At 45.3% G+C, this 15651-nt stretch overlaps 3 protein-coding genes across 4 annotated transcripts in view; all 3 read left to right on the plus strand.

Annotated features, from left to right (window-relative positions):
- Positions 1–3781, plus strand: part of bean1 (brain expressed, associated with NEDD4, 1) — a 48363-nt gene extending 44582 nt beyond the window's left edge. For both annotated transcript variants that reach the window (XM_035420058.1, XM_035420059.1), the window contains exon 6: positions 208–3781. In XM_035420058.1, the coding sequence (XP_035275949.1) occupies positions 208–568 (361 nt within the window). In that variant the 3' untranslated portion in view covers positions 569–3781. The remainder of the gene's footprint in view (positions 1–207) is intronic.
- A 3440-nt stretch (positions 3782–7221) lies between these two features.
- LOC118228534 lies at positions 7222–10948 on the plus strand. Its single transcript, XM_035420126.1, has 2 exons — positions 7222–8099; positions 8733–10948. The coding sequence occupies exons 1-2, from the start codon at positions 7761–7763 to the stop codon at positions 10149–10151; spliced, it is 1758 nt and encodes a 585-aa protein (XP_035276017.1). The 5' UTR covers positions 7222–7760; the 3' UTR covers positions 10152–10948.
- Positions 10949–12794: 1846 nt separating this feature from the next.
- Positions 12795–15030, plus strand: LOC118226993 (proteolipid protein 2). The gene is made up of 4 exons (XM_035417038.1): positions 12795–12931; positions 13627–13782; positions 14094–14189; positions 14700–15030. Exons 1-4 carry the CDS (start codon positions 12821–12823, stop codon positions 14802–14804), a joined length of 468 nt encoding a protein of 155 aa, XP_035272929.1. The 5' UTR covers positions 12795–12820; the 3' UTR covers positions 14805–15030.
- Positions 15031–15651: the final 621 nt, after the last annotated feature.

The following is a 15651-nucleotide window of genomic DNA, read 5'->3' on the forward strand; positions in this document are numbered from 1 at the left end:
CTCACACCTGTGCTTTGATCAGACCACAGGAGCCACAGGAGGAGGTTTGAGCTACCTCTAATAACAAAAATAACAGTCTGTACTGCGATATGTTGGAGGGGCAAAAATGTTAATACACGTCCTGTAGTCATGTAGTCATTTATTTCCCTTTGATTTTCACACGGTAGTCTGCGAAGCGCTCATTAACGCCGTGTTCCCTCGTCTCAGATACGAAGAGTGCGTGGGACCCGGTGCGACGCAGATATACGTCCCCACGGACGACCCCCCGCCGTATTCGCTCATCGACCCGTGCCAGAGGGCGGACCTCGCGGACGGACGGCCGGGCGGGGCCTCGTGGGTGACAGGCGGCGGCGCGTCCCGCCAATCGATCGAACTGCAGGAGCTGAGGCGGCAGCCGATAGCCTCCATCTCCCTGTCGGCCCCCCCGCTGGACGAGGTGCCCCCTTACGAGGCGGTGGTGAGGGAACAGGACCGGCCCCTCCCCCTGATCCCCACGGACCTGCTCAAACACACGTCCCAGGACAGCGGCCCCCAGAGGCCCCCGACGGTCTCTCACAGAATCCTGTAGGCCGACGCCCCGCTCCAGGCGCGACCGAAACACTCGCCGAGGTCACGCGCGGCACCCATCTTCCTTCCCAACGTCGTTCTTTCCCTCTTTCCCCACATCTTCTTTCTCCTTCTGTTTGTGTGACTCCATCCCTCACCACGTTGGAAACGACAAGAAAACAGAACGGAGCTGCATAGTTGCCTGGACTAGGGGCAGCTGTACTGAACACACCGTGTTTCTCTGGGATTGGCTGTGAACCAACTGCCCCCCCCCCCCCCAACCCCCTGCCCCTCCTCACCATGGACCACCGCCCTGTAACCACTGAAGAACTGAAGTGCTTTGGTTGCGGTCCAGGACCAGTTCATGTCATGTTGCGTTCTTGGTGTAAAACATGTGAAGACATTATGCTGCCATGTTTCCCTTCTGCTGTAAACTTTATTATTATTTTTTTTAATGTATTTTACAAATGGTAGCACCCAGATTGAGTAGATTCAGCTCTGTGGCTACTGCCTCTTCTCACACAGAAATATACAGTACGTCTGTATCAGTACCTCTGTCACTTATTCGGTTTCTGTTTTCTTAAATAACGACATTTAGAGTGATATATGCATAACAGCGTCACTCAGAGTGAGGCAAGGCCAATGATCTGACTGGGTGAAGAGAAATTAAGAGGGGAATCACATCACAACATATCCCGACCGTAGTCCTACAGTCCTTTATGTAAATGTGTCCATTAGCATGTGTCTGTACAAAGTATTATACATTATTTGTAATAGAGTACAACCATGTTTTATGGCTTATTTTCTATGGCCAAATTTTAAACCAAATTCCAGTTGAGATTCATTTAGAGGTTTTTGTTGTTGTTTTTCACTACCGGTGTGATCACTGACCTTTTATATGAATATCTTTTATATAGTTTTCCAGAACTGAAATACAAAAGACAGGAGATAACGGAATAATCTACATTATCTGCAAATGTTCTCTTTGAAGGCGTTGACTTGGTTCGATTCAAAACTGCACTACCCCTGTTGTGAGATGGCATGGTCCTGCGTGTCACTTCAGCTTCAGTCAAAATCCTCATTTGTTTTCGGTTTTTGGCTTCTTGCTGTTTCGTTGTTTTTTTTTTTTTTTGCAAAAAAAAAAAACATAGAAAGTATTGCATCTCAATGTGTCATTGCTTAATTGTCTTGAAGATTACCGGTTAGATGGTATGGCTGTGATCCAGCTCAGTAGACAATATGCAATAGAAAAAGATAAATTAACTTGTCTGTTTGCTCATGAGCAACTAGCACTGCTTTGCTGTTAAGTTAGAGGAAAGAGCTAAATTAACCTTAAAAGCCATAATTTTCTGTGTACACACACACACACGCAAACAGGAAAAAATAGGGATAAAAATAGGGATGATCAATTTGAGACAACTCCGGTATTGACCAAACTAGCGGGAGACAGCCTCTGTACACTATACTACTTTGGAATTACTTTTTTATAAAGAGCACTGAGTATTTTTAAACAGTGTCTAACTTAGCACTGTTCGGATGTGACTGTTATTCGTCTGTTACGCTTTCAAAATGTTAAGAACTACTTGGCTGTTGAGCTTTACTGTTTAAGTCCAGGATGCAGTGACCGAGTAGTATTCGAACAGGTGACATCTAAAACAATGGCTTCCAGTAACAGCTGTTCTTCAACCAAAATTCCCGATGCCTGTAAAATACTGAGACTGTTACGTTAGCGAAAAACCGCTGAGCGCATACTTTCCCGCGACTGAAGAGCTGTCTGGAGGAAGGGTGAGATTCGCATTTAATTTAAACTGAGTGCGGTAGTCTCTGGGTGAGCGACCCGTTAAACGCAGGTGTGCCGGTCTCGTTGCGCAGTTTAAAGCACACCTCCCTCGGCAGAAGTGATTATATATGAAGCATGAAATTGTATATCCTGAGAAATGCAGAGCCTCTCTCAACATGTAAAATATCAGCACTCCACCGTCCTCTTCTCGTGCATAGAAATAGGTGCTGAAATCATGCCTGAAAGATTCGTTTTTAGAGATGATTGAGATGCATGACTGCATTGCTGGCATTGTGAGAAAAAAAATCTATAAAACCCGTTAAGTATGAAATGGCCTTTTGTGATTTTGTTTAGAGTAGCTCAAACGGTGGATGTGACCGTGAAAGATTTTGAATTAGAGGATTCGCTTGTGAGTTTCTCTTGTTATTTAGATATTCTGCAAAAAGGAATGCTTCGCTCTAGAAATGGATGCATTAAGAGACGATTCTAATTACACAAAGCGTCACACAAAGTGTGATTATTCTGTATAATGTTCAGAGATCTACCTGCCACGAACAAACTAAGACTGGGTCTGGGGCACGGTGTTGAAACCTGGGAAGATTGTAGATTATTGTAGAATCCTGTAGATTATAAATGACATTTATTGCAATGTAAGCCCCTAGCAACAAGTAACTGGTTTCTGGGTCTTCTCGACACTGTAATTACATTAATAAATTTATTTACCAATAGCTGGTGCAAAACAAAACCCAGGCTGCTATATAATTGTCAAATTATAGGCCTTGTGTCACAGCTGGTTTTAAGATGTTTACTCTGTGATATCTGTACAGTGGCGTAGTATGTGTGCACCATGATTAAACTGGCACGCATAGAAAAGCAGTACTGTTTCTGCCTTTGAATTTCACTCGTAGGCTACTACACTTGTACCTGTAGTCGAGAAGCTTTGTCTCAGTCAGTACAGAACACAGTTATAATGCAATATAGAGATGACAAAGGTCTTGCCTGCTGTTACCTGTCCAGTGTCTTTGTTTTTCCTGTTGTTCTTATATAACACGATTGGTACATGTCCTTTTTGTGACCTGTGAGATGATTACACACCCTGACACCCTCACACACTCTCAGCGTAAGGTGTGTCCGTTGCACTGTGGTGTTCAGACCTGGGTCAAATACGTATTTGTTTTGGATTCAAATACTTTTCTACGCTTTACTGATCTGGTCTTGGCAGGCTCAGTTACACCAGGCAAGATCAATAGAGCACAGAAAAGTATTTGAATCCAATCCAAATACGTATTTGACCCAGGTCTGGTGGTGTTCAACTGTCTCTAGTAACCATCTCTGTTTACTATTATTGCCGTCGTCCACGTATATCCCCTTGTTTTGTATTAGAGCTTTCCCTTTTTAATTTATATTCTGAAAAATAAACGATTGAGACTCATTTCCAGGGCGTCTCTAACATCTTAGCGTGTGTGGTTTTATTGCAGAAAGAAGATTGATTGTTCATAAAGGCACTGAAACTTTAACCTAGTTCATTTTAATGCTTGGCGTTTGCTCTTTGTATTCCAATGTGCATTTTAAACAGCGCAAGAGTGCCAAAACCAGAATCAATGGAGATAATAAACAATCAGAGATGTCTCAGTGAATGGAAAGGGAAGTGAGGCCCTTTACTGCCGCTGTTTCCTGCTGGTTCGGTGTCCCTGGTTGCTTCTGAGATTGTGAACCAAATTTGTACATTTTTATATAGTGTAATGATGTAGCCCCCCTGATATTTTATATGGCCACTGCATATAAAATATCAGGATAAAATATCATGTGAATATAAAATATGATCCCATTGCCACTTAATATTGGAGCAGTGGACTCTGGTAAATTAGCGTGAACAGATGGGGCCCTGCTATGGTGCTCCTCCTAAATTACCCTCTCTGCACAGTGCCCAGTTAGGCCAGGAGAGTGCCAGCAGAATCCTAACTGCATCCAGCACCACTGCTTTCAACAAACAAGGCTCCTCATTGATCCCTGCAGAAGTGGGCCCAAGCCTCGAAGACTATTATTAAAAAATCCCTGTGAAAGTGTTTATAAATCAGTGCGGCACACCGGGTGTGTGTGCTTGATGTTGTCCAACCATGCACTTTCTCTGAAGTTTATTTACAGGTGCTTTAGACTTCGCGTCCACACTTCTTCAATTCAGTTTTTTTGCTTTGCACATTAAGTATTAATTATAAAGACAAAATTTCATTACCTCACCCCAGAATCTGAGAGGCACCACAGACACCAAGAAAACACCTTCCAGATGTGCAATCTGTCAGTGTTAATACAAGCAGTTCAAACAAACACATGGACATATAGATACACATATACAGTGAGCTCCATAATGTTTTGGACAAAGACTTATTTTTCTTGATTTGGCTCTGTACTCAAAATGTACACTTCAAACAAATATAAAATTGTGGAGTACAGAGCCAGATCAAGAAAAAAATATGTTTTTGCTCCAAACATTATGGAGCTCTCCTGTTGAATATTCTTCCCGATTGTCTGCTTCACTGAATGTGACAGTTCTCAAAGACAGTGTCCATGCAAGCTCAAAGTCACCTATCTAGCACGAGTGGGAACAAAAACAAGGGAACTCCAGGGACTCACACACTTAAACGCCATTGTCATTCAAGAAGACCAAAAAAAGAGGCCCCTATCTGACCATTTTTATCCAGTTTCCTCCCTTCTCAGGGAGAAGAGAGCCTGGCCCCCAGAGCAGGGGCAGCTCCAAAGGTCCCAGCCCTCTTCTCCTCTTTCTCTGTTCTTTACTCCCATTCTCTCATGGTCAGGGATCAAAAAAAAGAAAAGAATAAAAACTGTTCACTGAGAATCGGTGCCATCAATCACCTTGGCAACAGGATAAAAACTGGCCCAGCCAATATATGTGAGAGATCTCAGTCTGAAACAGAGGAAGACGGATTTGTTCATTAGTGGCCCAGGGAGAAGCTTCAGTGGAGTCTTCCTGCAAGCTGTGATTATTGGAGACTGTCAGCAAGTGTAAATTTGGGGAGGATCCCAGAGAGGATCTCTACGATGGCCTCACCAATCCTTTTGATCGTGTCCACTGGGAAACGGAGACCAACCTTCAGTTTTTACATATCCACAAGCAGGAAATTTTTAACATCTAGTTTCTGCAGATAATGTTATGATTTCTGTTAATTTCACATTGATGAAATGTGATTTGTTGTTGTCATTTTGCACTGTATGCTAAATTGCATCTACTTTCATCTGATTGGCTGTTATTAGTCCATTATTGGACATGGACATTTTTTTTTGTTGTAATTCTGCAAGATTCTTTTAAAAAAAACATATTAAAAACAGGATAAAGGCTACACTATTCACCTTGATTGCTGGCATATGGGTGTATGTTCAATTATCCCTCTGCCAAGTGCCAATGGGTACTCTGTAACAGTCGATGTAACGCTGAACATTTTACCGCGAACCCGGAGCGGATTGCGGCCCCCTGAGTCAGGACTTACCCAAGCTTTATTCCTGTTTCCATAGGGGAGTGTTTCCTGGCCACTGTCACCCTTGGCTTGCTCAGGGGGTCTGGACACCAGAATATCCGAAATGTGCTTTGACACGTTAATCCTTTGTGAGGAGAGCTATACAAATAGAACTGAATTTGATTAAATTGAATGTGATCTTGCGCAGCCTCACACCCAACAAGAGACAGCACTTTTTCTGCAGGAGAACTACCAGTGGGGCATCGGGGCTTAGGGGTCTACAGTCTGTGCATGTGTTAAATCAGGAATGTGATCATTGAACCTCGGAAAAGTATATAATCAAGTTACAACAAAATGGCCTTAAAAGAATGGAAACTGAGTTTCTCTGAGACCCTAATTAAAATGGTAACTGATATATGGTGGTTAGAGTTTAAAACGGCTCAAATACAGGAGAAAAATGGAGAGAAGAATGATGTAACAGCTTGCTTCCTGTTATGATAATGACTTCTTTTGACTATTTCACAAGACAGGTTTTATTTGTGTGTCCTGCATCAGCCAGAATCTGTTTTTGTCAATGCCATTTGGTAAGTACTGAGATAATGTGCATGGCTTACTCACTAACCTTGCATAATTATGCCCTCATCAGCAAAGACACAGAAGTGCCCCCCAAGCTGTACAGTCACACTATATCAGAAAAACAATGGTGTTTATCTCCAGGACTGCTGCACTGCATGCTTGGAAAAAAGGAGGACTTTGCCTGTAGTTAACTGCCAAAGGGCAAATTAAAGTAACTTGTAAGTTCAGTGGCTCTCAATCTGTCTGTCGAAGAACGCAACCTTTGGCCCACATTAAAATAAATAAATTAATAAAACATTAAACTAAGACAAAAGGAATGCAGGGTCATAAAAGATTGTGTGTCTTTTTGGACTACAATTACCCTTTCCTCTCGTCCCTTCTGTTTTGGTTACAAATTGCTCTTCTAGGCAATTTATTATTATTTTTCCTCCACTCAGCCGAAGACTAATGACTCAGGCTATCGATTGCACGGGGCAGATCTTAAGGCGATACTCCTTGGCAACACACTGTGCTGCAAGAATAAATCCCATAAGTCTTTGTGAATAGAGAGCTCTGTCAGAGTCAATGTTAAGTGATTATGATGAATTATAATGAAGAGTTTTATCCTGAGTAACTCAATATTACAGCGAAATAGCACGTCTACAATGTGTTTAAAACTGAAACCATACTGTTCCATTACTTTTATGGTGATTTGTTTTAGGTAATCGAAAAGCACCTGCTAATGGTTCGTTTGGCGTACTGTTGGTTTGCATTACTATAGTGCCACCTACTGGTCAAATAAAAGAAGATGGTTCGCTTGCCTCCTTAATTTTAACATTATATTGCGATTCAGTCTCCTTCCCGCTAGATGGCAGTCGCAGTACAGTCTAGTACTTGAAGAGAGAAAACCACGGCATGATGGTGGTTTTAATTCGCCGTCCGTCTGTTTCTTGTATTTATTAGGAATGTTTCAGATATATGGAGCTTACAAAACCATGACTCTTTGTCAGGCGAGTTTCAAATACTTTTTAGTTCAATATTACACAACATTTATCAACAAAGGGGCGATTCTGAGTTTGGTGTTGCTGTACATTTATTAAATTTAGGATGCGGCTACATGAGCTACACCAATTACGTCTGAAGGAGTGTCACTTCCTATTTGGCAGGAGGTGGAGATAACGTTTAAGTTTCACCTCCAATCTCGCGGACCTACGCTTTCTGACATTTCGTGTCAAACAGGCAAACAGGGGATTCCCATTTTGCGAGCTGATTAAAAACCAGCGACATAACCTCATGGTTTTGTTTTTAACACACGTTTGAACGGCTCAGCCAACAGCCACACTTGGCACACAGCGGGCTTCCTTGTTCCTGTTGTAACGAGACTTACCATTGAAGCGCAACGCACAGCTATGAAGAGCGTTATGGGTGAAGAATCGCAAAATGCACGCGAAGATGCCTTCAACGATTATTTGATCTACTACCAGCAGGTTTGGCCGCAGGGCAATCTTAGCCTCTGCCAGGAGACCGAAGTGGCAGAAAAAGCTAGGCGCTTTTTGCTGACAGAGACCAATCCAGATTCAAGGTTCACGGTGTTTGGCTTCTACCGGACTGTCTCCGAATGCCTAACGGAGGGCAGGAGAGAATGCCGGGATGTCCTCAAGGACCTGGTCAAAGCCACTGAAGTTTTGGAGATGCTCTGTGTCAACCTCTTTCTGTTTCCTTGGAAGAAGGAGATCAAAACATTGAAGGTAAACCGAAACTTAAAAACTGAAAGCCTGTTTCTAGTACTCACCCAGTTTAAATGTAGCTGTTTTTTTCAATATAAATGTAAATGTAAGCCTATATGTATAAAAGGGAAAATATAGGTATTTATATATATATATATATATATATATATATATATATATATATAAATATATTTATATATATATATATATATCAAAGATTAACACAGTAGGTTTGAGTTTATTTTAACAGTTTGCCCAAATGATTCCATTATTCCATAAAAAGCTCAGTTAGATTCTTCAGGTAAGGCAATTTATCAAATACTAAATCACTTGTACGGGAAGCGTACCCAATACTGGGAACATTTCCTGGTGTGGATGGGTGCCTGTATTATACTATGAATACCAGGAAGTGAAAGTAGCTTTAATTGTATTGTCCCATAGGAAATAGTACGTAGCTCAGTAGATATTCCAGTTGTTTTTCAGCACAGGACAGGCAGATATGCTGTTGTCCATATTGAAACCAAGCCTCTGTTTCCTATTCCACTGAAGCAGTATGCTTTAATAAACTCATTTCAATTGTCAGTTCATTTTAAATTCATTTTGTTTGTGGTTGTGAGGGAGGTAACCGTCTCTTTCTCTTTCTCTTTCCAAAAGACCTTCACCGGCCCGTTTGTTTACTGGATCAAGCCAGTGCTGCCACAAGGCATGGTCAAAAGTATCCTGGAGAGTATAGGATATCGCCCGGAGACGGACATGGAGTACCGGCTGGACGCGAATGTGGACCCTGGAACGGCCGCCCGGATGGGCTTCGAGCTCTTCCTGGCCCGGCAGGAGTGCGAGTACCTGCTGGAGGTTATGGGCCAAAGCGGGTGCTGGGAATTTGACCCGGTCCTCATGCAGAGGTTCCCACAGGCCCCCCTTTGCCCCTGCGAGGCCAGCGAAGGTGTGCGGGAGGACCTGGGGGCGGAGCCAGCTCCTGCAGACAGAGAGAATGCCTCGCTCCACGTCAGCAGGAAGGAGGAGGAGGAGGAGGAGGAGGAGGAAGGGGAGGAGGAGCTGGACAGAGGGCGCTCTCTGGTCGATCCAGGGGAGGAGGGCCGTCCTGAGGAGGGCCTGACTTCGGCCGGGGCGGCGGGAGGGGGCGACGAGGGTCCGGAAGTTCCCCGGAGCCTGGAGTTCCCGCCCCCGAACGGGGCGGGGGAGCCCGTGGTCGGGCCAGCGCGCAGCCTCCTGACGGACGACGGGTCGATACGGGAGATGCGGGAGCATTACCCCGACCTGACCTTCCGACAGAAGCCTGTGTTCGGGGAGCCGGCGGGCCCGCCCGCGGGGCAGAAGAGGGAGAAGGCGGGACGGAGGACCCCTAAAGGGGGCTCCACGGCGGGCAGCGACCTCTGCGCGGCCCCGTCGGTCGCCAGGCTGCCCGAGTCCCGCCCAATCGCCGGCGCGACCGCGGGGTCGCCCAAGCCGGGGAGACGCCCACCTGACGAGCACGCCCAGGAGAAAGAGCCCGTGGAAACGGAGACGTGCCGCGCCCAGGGGGCGGGGCCCAGAGCAGCGCAGGGGGCGGGGCTCATAGGAGCCCAGGGGGCGGGGTCCAGAGCAGCGCAGGGGGCGGGGCTCATAGGAGCCCAGGGGGCGGCGCCGGAGAGCAGCCAGGCCTCTGCGGACGAGTGCCTGGTCTCCGAGCTGGCCGAGAGGATGGGCCAAATGACCGTGCAGGAGCACCGCGCCGACGCCGAGCTCAAGTACCCCGTGGAGGAGACCGCCTGGCAGGACGCCAGGCGTTGCCGCGACGACGACGGCGGCGGCAGAGCCACGCCCCTCGGCTCGCCCAGAGACAAGGCCCAGCCGGTGGCGTGCCACCCTTCCCAGGCCCCCCAGTTCGGCGTCCCCGGCTGCCGCGAGTGCTCGCCGTGCGACGCCATCAAAGAGCCCCCGCAGTCCTACTACATCCCACCCCCTTGTGATGCCATATGTGCCCTGCCCCCTTCCCAGGGCCACGCCCAGCAGCCGGAGGAGGAGCTGCTGGAGACGTACGTTTTGGTGGAGCGCGAGCAGAAGGAGGCGTAGCCTCGCCCTGGAGCGCGGGCGCTAGCTCTGCGCTGCCTGAAGGACTGAGGCTTAGAGCCGAACTCAGGCTAATCAGCGAGCTCTGCCTTTTACATGTTCTGTTTACCGCTCTAACCCTTCTTATTGTTAAGAATAAGTTAGTTCTTTTTTCACTTCAGATGCCACCTTTGACTTAAGTTCGAGGGTCTGCCAGTCTCATGCTGGAGTGTCAGTATTTTGGGGGGGGGGAAACCACACTGTTATCAGTTCGTCAAAGCTTAGGACAGTGCATATTAGTTATATTTAATATAGGCCACAATGTGGTAATTTCACCTACAGATACATTGACATCTACAGGTGAGATTGGCGCCTGGTCAGTGGCAACATGCACTAGACTGAGTATAATATACTGACTTTTTGTGGCTTATAGTTGATTCATGTTCATCAATGTGTAATGGCTGTCTTGTACAGGGAATCTTTACATTACCAATTTTTTCTTTTTGCTTTGCACTGTATCTCAGGTGAAGGAACATTACAGATATCTACACTTTTACAATGTATGCTATTAGGTACTGTATGTGAGGTGTGAACCGATAATGCTGAAGCAAATTTGCACTTAAAGGGACAGCACTGTTCTCAGTGTTTCAGTTTCTGACCGTGCCTTAGTATATTTCTTCTCCAAACCAAAGATTCTGCTGATGATTTTTGTTTGGTGATTTCATGACAACTACTGAGTATCGTGATTTTCTGATACGACCCCACATACGGCGATAATCCGTCCGATGTAAAAGATTAAAGCCTCTTGGTGCTACACCATATTGGTCATGTTTGTGTTTTTTTTAAATTATGCATTCAACATTCTGTTACCCATCATATACAGTAGGTTAATCAAAAAATGGACCTGTGTTTATAAAGGAAGGTTGGTCATTGTGTTCGTTTTATAGTTCTTTTGGCAAGCCACAACTGCACATTGCACTCAACCAATATCTGTAAAACTGATAACCAACCCTGTTCCTGGAGATCTGCTGTTCTGTAGGTTTTCATTCCAACTTTAACAAAGCACACCTCACTCGACAACTAGAAATTTTGTTGAGATGCTCAGGTGTGCCAAATTAGAGTTTAAATTAAACCCTACAGGAATCTCCAGGAACAGGGTTGGTTACCACTGATCTATAATCTCACAACACAAAAGGCCCACAGACACCTGGGGGTTGAGGTGGGTGACGTCACAAAATGGTCCGTCACAAAACGGTTAACCCTGTGCAGCATTGTCAACCAAGTTCTGTTTCTTGCACTGAAAAATTTCTCAGAAACAGGAACCAGGATTTCAAATTCTGCCTACAGTCGGGGTGTCTACAAACAAACAATGTATCGCTCTCAAATATTCCTACAGGCAAGATGAGAAAAGAACATCAGTGTGAGAGATTTAACGGGCCGTGCGATCTGCTCTTTGAAAGGGGAGGGGGTCAGGCGTCTCTCTTCCTGTCTCACGACCACCGCATTGCATCTCTGCTTCAGCCTTCCAGGGGTGCGGCAGGTTTGTGGGTAGACCTGCACGTGAGACGATGACTCGGCGGTGTGTGCCTCAAAACCCCACTTCACTTCCTGTCGGAGCCACAGGTTGTCGGGTATCCGCTTACCAGAGCTGATGACAGGCCTCAGAGCCTGCAATCATCAGGTGCTCTTTGTTCGCCTCTCGGTGACCGGGCCAAGAGGCTGACCCCTCTCGGAGGTGCAGAACCAGAGCTCCGCCCACAGATCCACCCCCTCGGCCTGGTCCAGCCGGAACCACGTGCCCACTGGCGTGCACAGTTCTGCTTCTGTGCCCTTGAGCAAAATCCCTCAACCCAGGGCTGCCTGGAGATCTACCGTCCCGCAGGTTTCCCCTCCAACCACAACAAAGCACACCTCATTCAAAAGAATCCATACAGGATGGTAGAGCTCCAGGACCAGGGGTGAGCAGCCCTCAATTATAATGTCTTCAGTACACATTCCAGTAAGCAAACAGATCATATGCAGGTATAGGTAATGTAGACCTGACTGGTTTCGAAAGACTTGACTGTGAGAAGAAACGCACACTCTGACCCTCTCAGGAAGGGCTGGACTGACCCCTGGGGCAAAAAATGGCCTCTCAATACTTAATATCACAAAATTTATGAATTATGCTTCCTTTAGAAATGCTGTTTTCATTATGTTTACTTTATATTGCCTATCGTTGTACATTACAATGAAAGGGTTTACATCTCACCATTATATGTTGTAGGGCTTTCATTTTGAAATGCCACTACCTCTGGCATGTAATCTTATTTTGGTAAAGCATTCTACATTTTAATAAAACTTTCATTTGACTGATTTAGTACAAAAGTGCAGAAATATACTATATGTGTGTGTGCTATTTATATGCACACACTCATACTAAATGCATATAAAAACCATGCCAACACTAAACAGGACAAATATTGCATATGTCACATTGAAGTCTGCTTTGTGGAACTAAAACCCATTGATCTATTATGCTGCTGTGGTGATCTGTTCAAGCTGACTGGAAGTATTTGCTGTTAGCTGTGAGATGTACCATCTGCAGCGTATGAAAATACGTTTTTTTATTCTTTCACAATTTCCTGCAACTGACGGGTGAGGGGAAATAGTCTGATCAGGAAGTGCTGAAAAATGTCCCAAAAAAAAAAAAGATGTCGCTGGGGCGAGACGATTCCTCTGACAGCAGATCACCATCGATCAAAATGGAGCTTGATGTGGCTTTTCTCCGATCCATCAGGGGTATCCTGAAGGTGGGCGAGCTGGTAAGGTTACATATTTCAGTTAAGTCATGGTGCACCGGTTGTTTAAAGCTCTGTCAAATTCAAATGGCAACCCCTAGAAGGTGTGACAGACTCGTATTTGAGGGAATACACCAGCACGATAAAATACAGTAGAAGCCATTTTGGAATGTACTCATTTTGGCATGGGTTTGGAGGGGAGGGGGTTCCCATCCTTTAAATTGCCTGATTTTGATGGTATTGTTCTTTCCTCCTATCGAGTCCTTTGGAGAGACAGCTTAGAACTAACAGAAAACTGAACAATGATGACGGGGATTACATGTGGAGATCTAGACCTGCATTGCTTCAGTATATAACAAGCTGCATAAATGGACACAATGTTTTTTTTTTAAATGCTAAAGCTCTGTAAGTCGCTCTAAATAAGAGTGCCTCCTGAATGCTAGTAATGTAAATGTGGAGACGTTAACAATGGCTGCAGAAGAACCATTGCCCTCTAGTGGATATTTAAACACACTGCAATCCATGGAGCGTTAGGGTTATGCTGACCGATATCAGCTTCAGAAGAGCATCCAGTTCTGCTTCAGTAGGTTCATTAAGGAACAGCCTCTTCCAGTAAGCAAACCCTTACTTATCAAAAAAGGTATGCAACATTAAGTTTGAAGAGTGCCTTCCCAAAGTAACTCCCACAAAATGGCTGACGTGCTCTTTTCTTTTTCCAGGTGACCGCTTTCGTAGCGATGGTGTGTTTCGCGACGGCAGCCGGCTCGACTTACATCGCCGCCAGCTGCTTGGAGCTCCTGATAACTGCCGCCCTGCTCGTCCTTTACGTCTTAAAACTCAACAAGAAATTCACCTTCTTCTTCTGGCCTCTCATCGTGAGATGTCTTCTTACTTCTAACACGGCGTCGACCCGCGGACTCGGGGCATTTTCTGAGGCGATTCAGTTTCAGGCCGTTTAAGGGAGGGAGCGGAGGACTGTGTGCAAGCTGCAGTGTGTCTGTGTAATGGGGAGCCTGCCTGCCACCTTTGGAAAATGAAACACATAAAGCTTTTACACGGAACTGAGCATGTTGTGAAGGCTGGCCTGTCTTTACCTCCCTTAAGGTTTTCCTATAATTCAGTGTAGCTACACTGCTCGTGGGGAGAGTTACCCCAGAAATAATACTTTTTTTTGTTCTTCCCACAGGATGTTTTTAACTCAGTCTTTGCGGCCATCTTCATGTTCATCATCTGCGTAACCGCTGTCTCCCTTCACTCAGCCAAAGGAATTCTGGGAGGTGGGGTGAGTCCACATTAAAAACCGACTCAGAGTCGCTTCTACACTTGACGTGTGTACCAGTCTGGACTGAAGTTAACCCAGAAGTGACTAGCGTTCTGGGATGTGCTTTCTGAATTGTGGTCACTCCAGCGGACTCCAGCAGGGTCAAAGGATGAGGTAGTGCTATTGTTGGTGAATGCGTGATCAGGCATTTTTGCTGAATTATATACCGAGGCACTGCTCCTAGACTCCCTCAGACCTGGCTTGCTGCCTAGACCAGATAATTATATAATTGTATAATTTTCACTGTCACATTTAAACCAGCACTAAACCAGACCAAAACCAGACCAGGCATTAAACCAGACCAAACTGTACCCCTTTTTGTCTACAAGTGTGAAAAGCGCTTACCCTCTATTACCAGCTCTGAGATATATTTAATCTCCCGTGGGGCTGTCTGACATTTTGTTTTTTGCTTTAAGAAGGATTTACTGCTTCACTCTTCTCTTCCCCCCCCCCCCTCCCCCCCATTGGCAGATAGTGGGCTTGATGGCAACAGCCCTGTGGTGTGGAGACGCCTTCCTGCTCTTCAGAAGGATCACGTTCAACCAAGCAAGGACCACGTCGGTTCAAAGGAAATGAAGGCTTTGTGTTAACAGGGGCTCTCACTGCTGAGTGTATGTGCCGGCTGGTTGCTGTTGAGCGCCCAATACAATCACCGTGGAATACTGGTCTGTTCTGTTTTGGACCGGAAATGGGAATTACAGTCCCTCCATAATGTTTGGAACAAAGAAATATATATATTTTTTAATTATTTGGTGGTGTACGCCACAATTTTAGATTTGTAATCAAATAAATCACGTGAACTGCAGCTTCTCAGCTTCTTTATTAAAGGGTAGTCTTATACATTTTGGTTTCACCATGTAGAAATTTCAGCCCACTCCCCACCATTTTCATGTTTGAGACATATTGTCCCAAGCCCTTTACATGCAATGACAGCTTGAAGTCTGTGACCCATAGACATTACCAGGTGCTGAGTATTTACTCTGGTGGTGCTCTGCCAGGCCTGTACTGCAGCCATCTTCCACTCCTGCTTGTTTTGGAGGTTAGTTGCCTTAAATTTTTACATTACATTTATTTGGCAGACGCTTTTATCCAAAGCGACGTACAAAAAGTGCATTTCATGGTCATAGACAACTGCTAAACACAGGTTCAGTAAGGTACAATACTTATTTTGTACAGCTATTTTTAGCCAAGAACACAGTTTAGTTCACAAAGTGAACACTATTCAGACCTAACCTCTGCAAAGCCAACTAGGCAGAAGAATAAGCTACAGTATTAGGACAAATACAAATTACCAAAAAGTGCTGGGATGGGGCAACATGTAACAAGTGTCATGAAAAAAGGGGGGGGGAGATTTAGAGTGAAATATACAGCATGGTGGTGGTTAGTCTAGGTATAGTCTGAAGAGATGAGTCTTCAGGCCACG

The sequence above is a fragment of the Anguilla anguilla genome, chromosome 5 (assembly GCF_013347855.1).
Source record: "Anguilla anguilla isolate fAngAng1 chromosome 5, fAngAng1.pri, whole genome shotgun sequence".
Classification (NCBI taxonomy): Eukaryota; Metazoa; Chordata; class Actinopteri; order Anguilliformes; family Anguillidae; genus Anguilla; species Anguilla anguilla.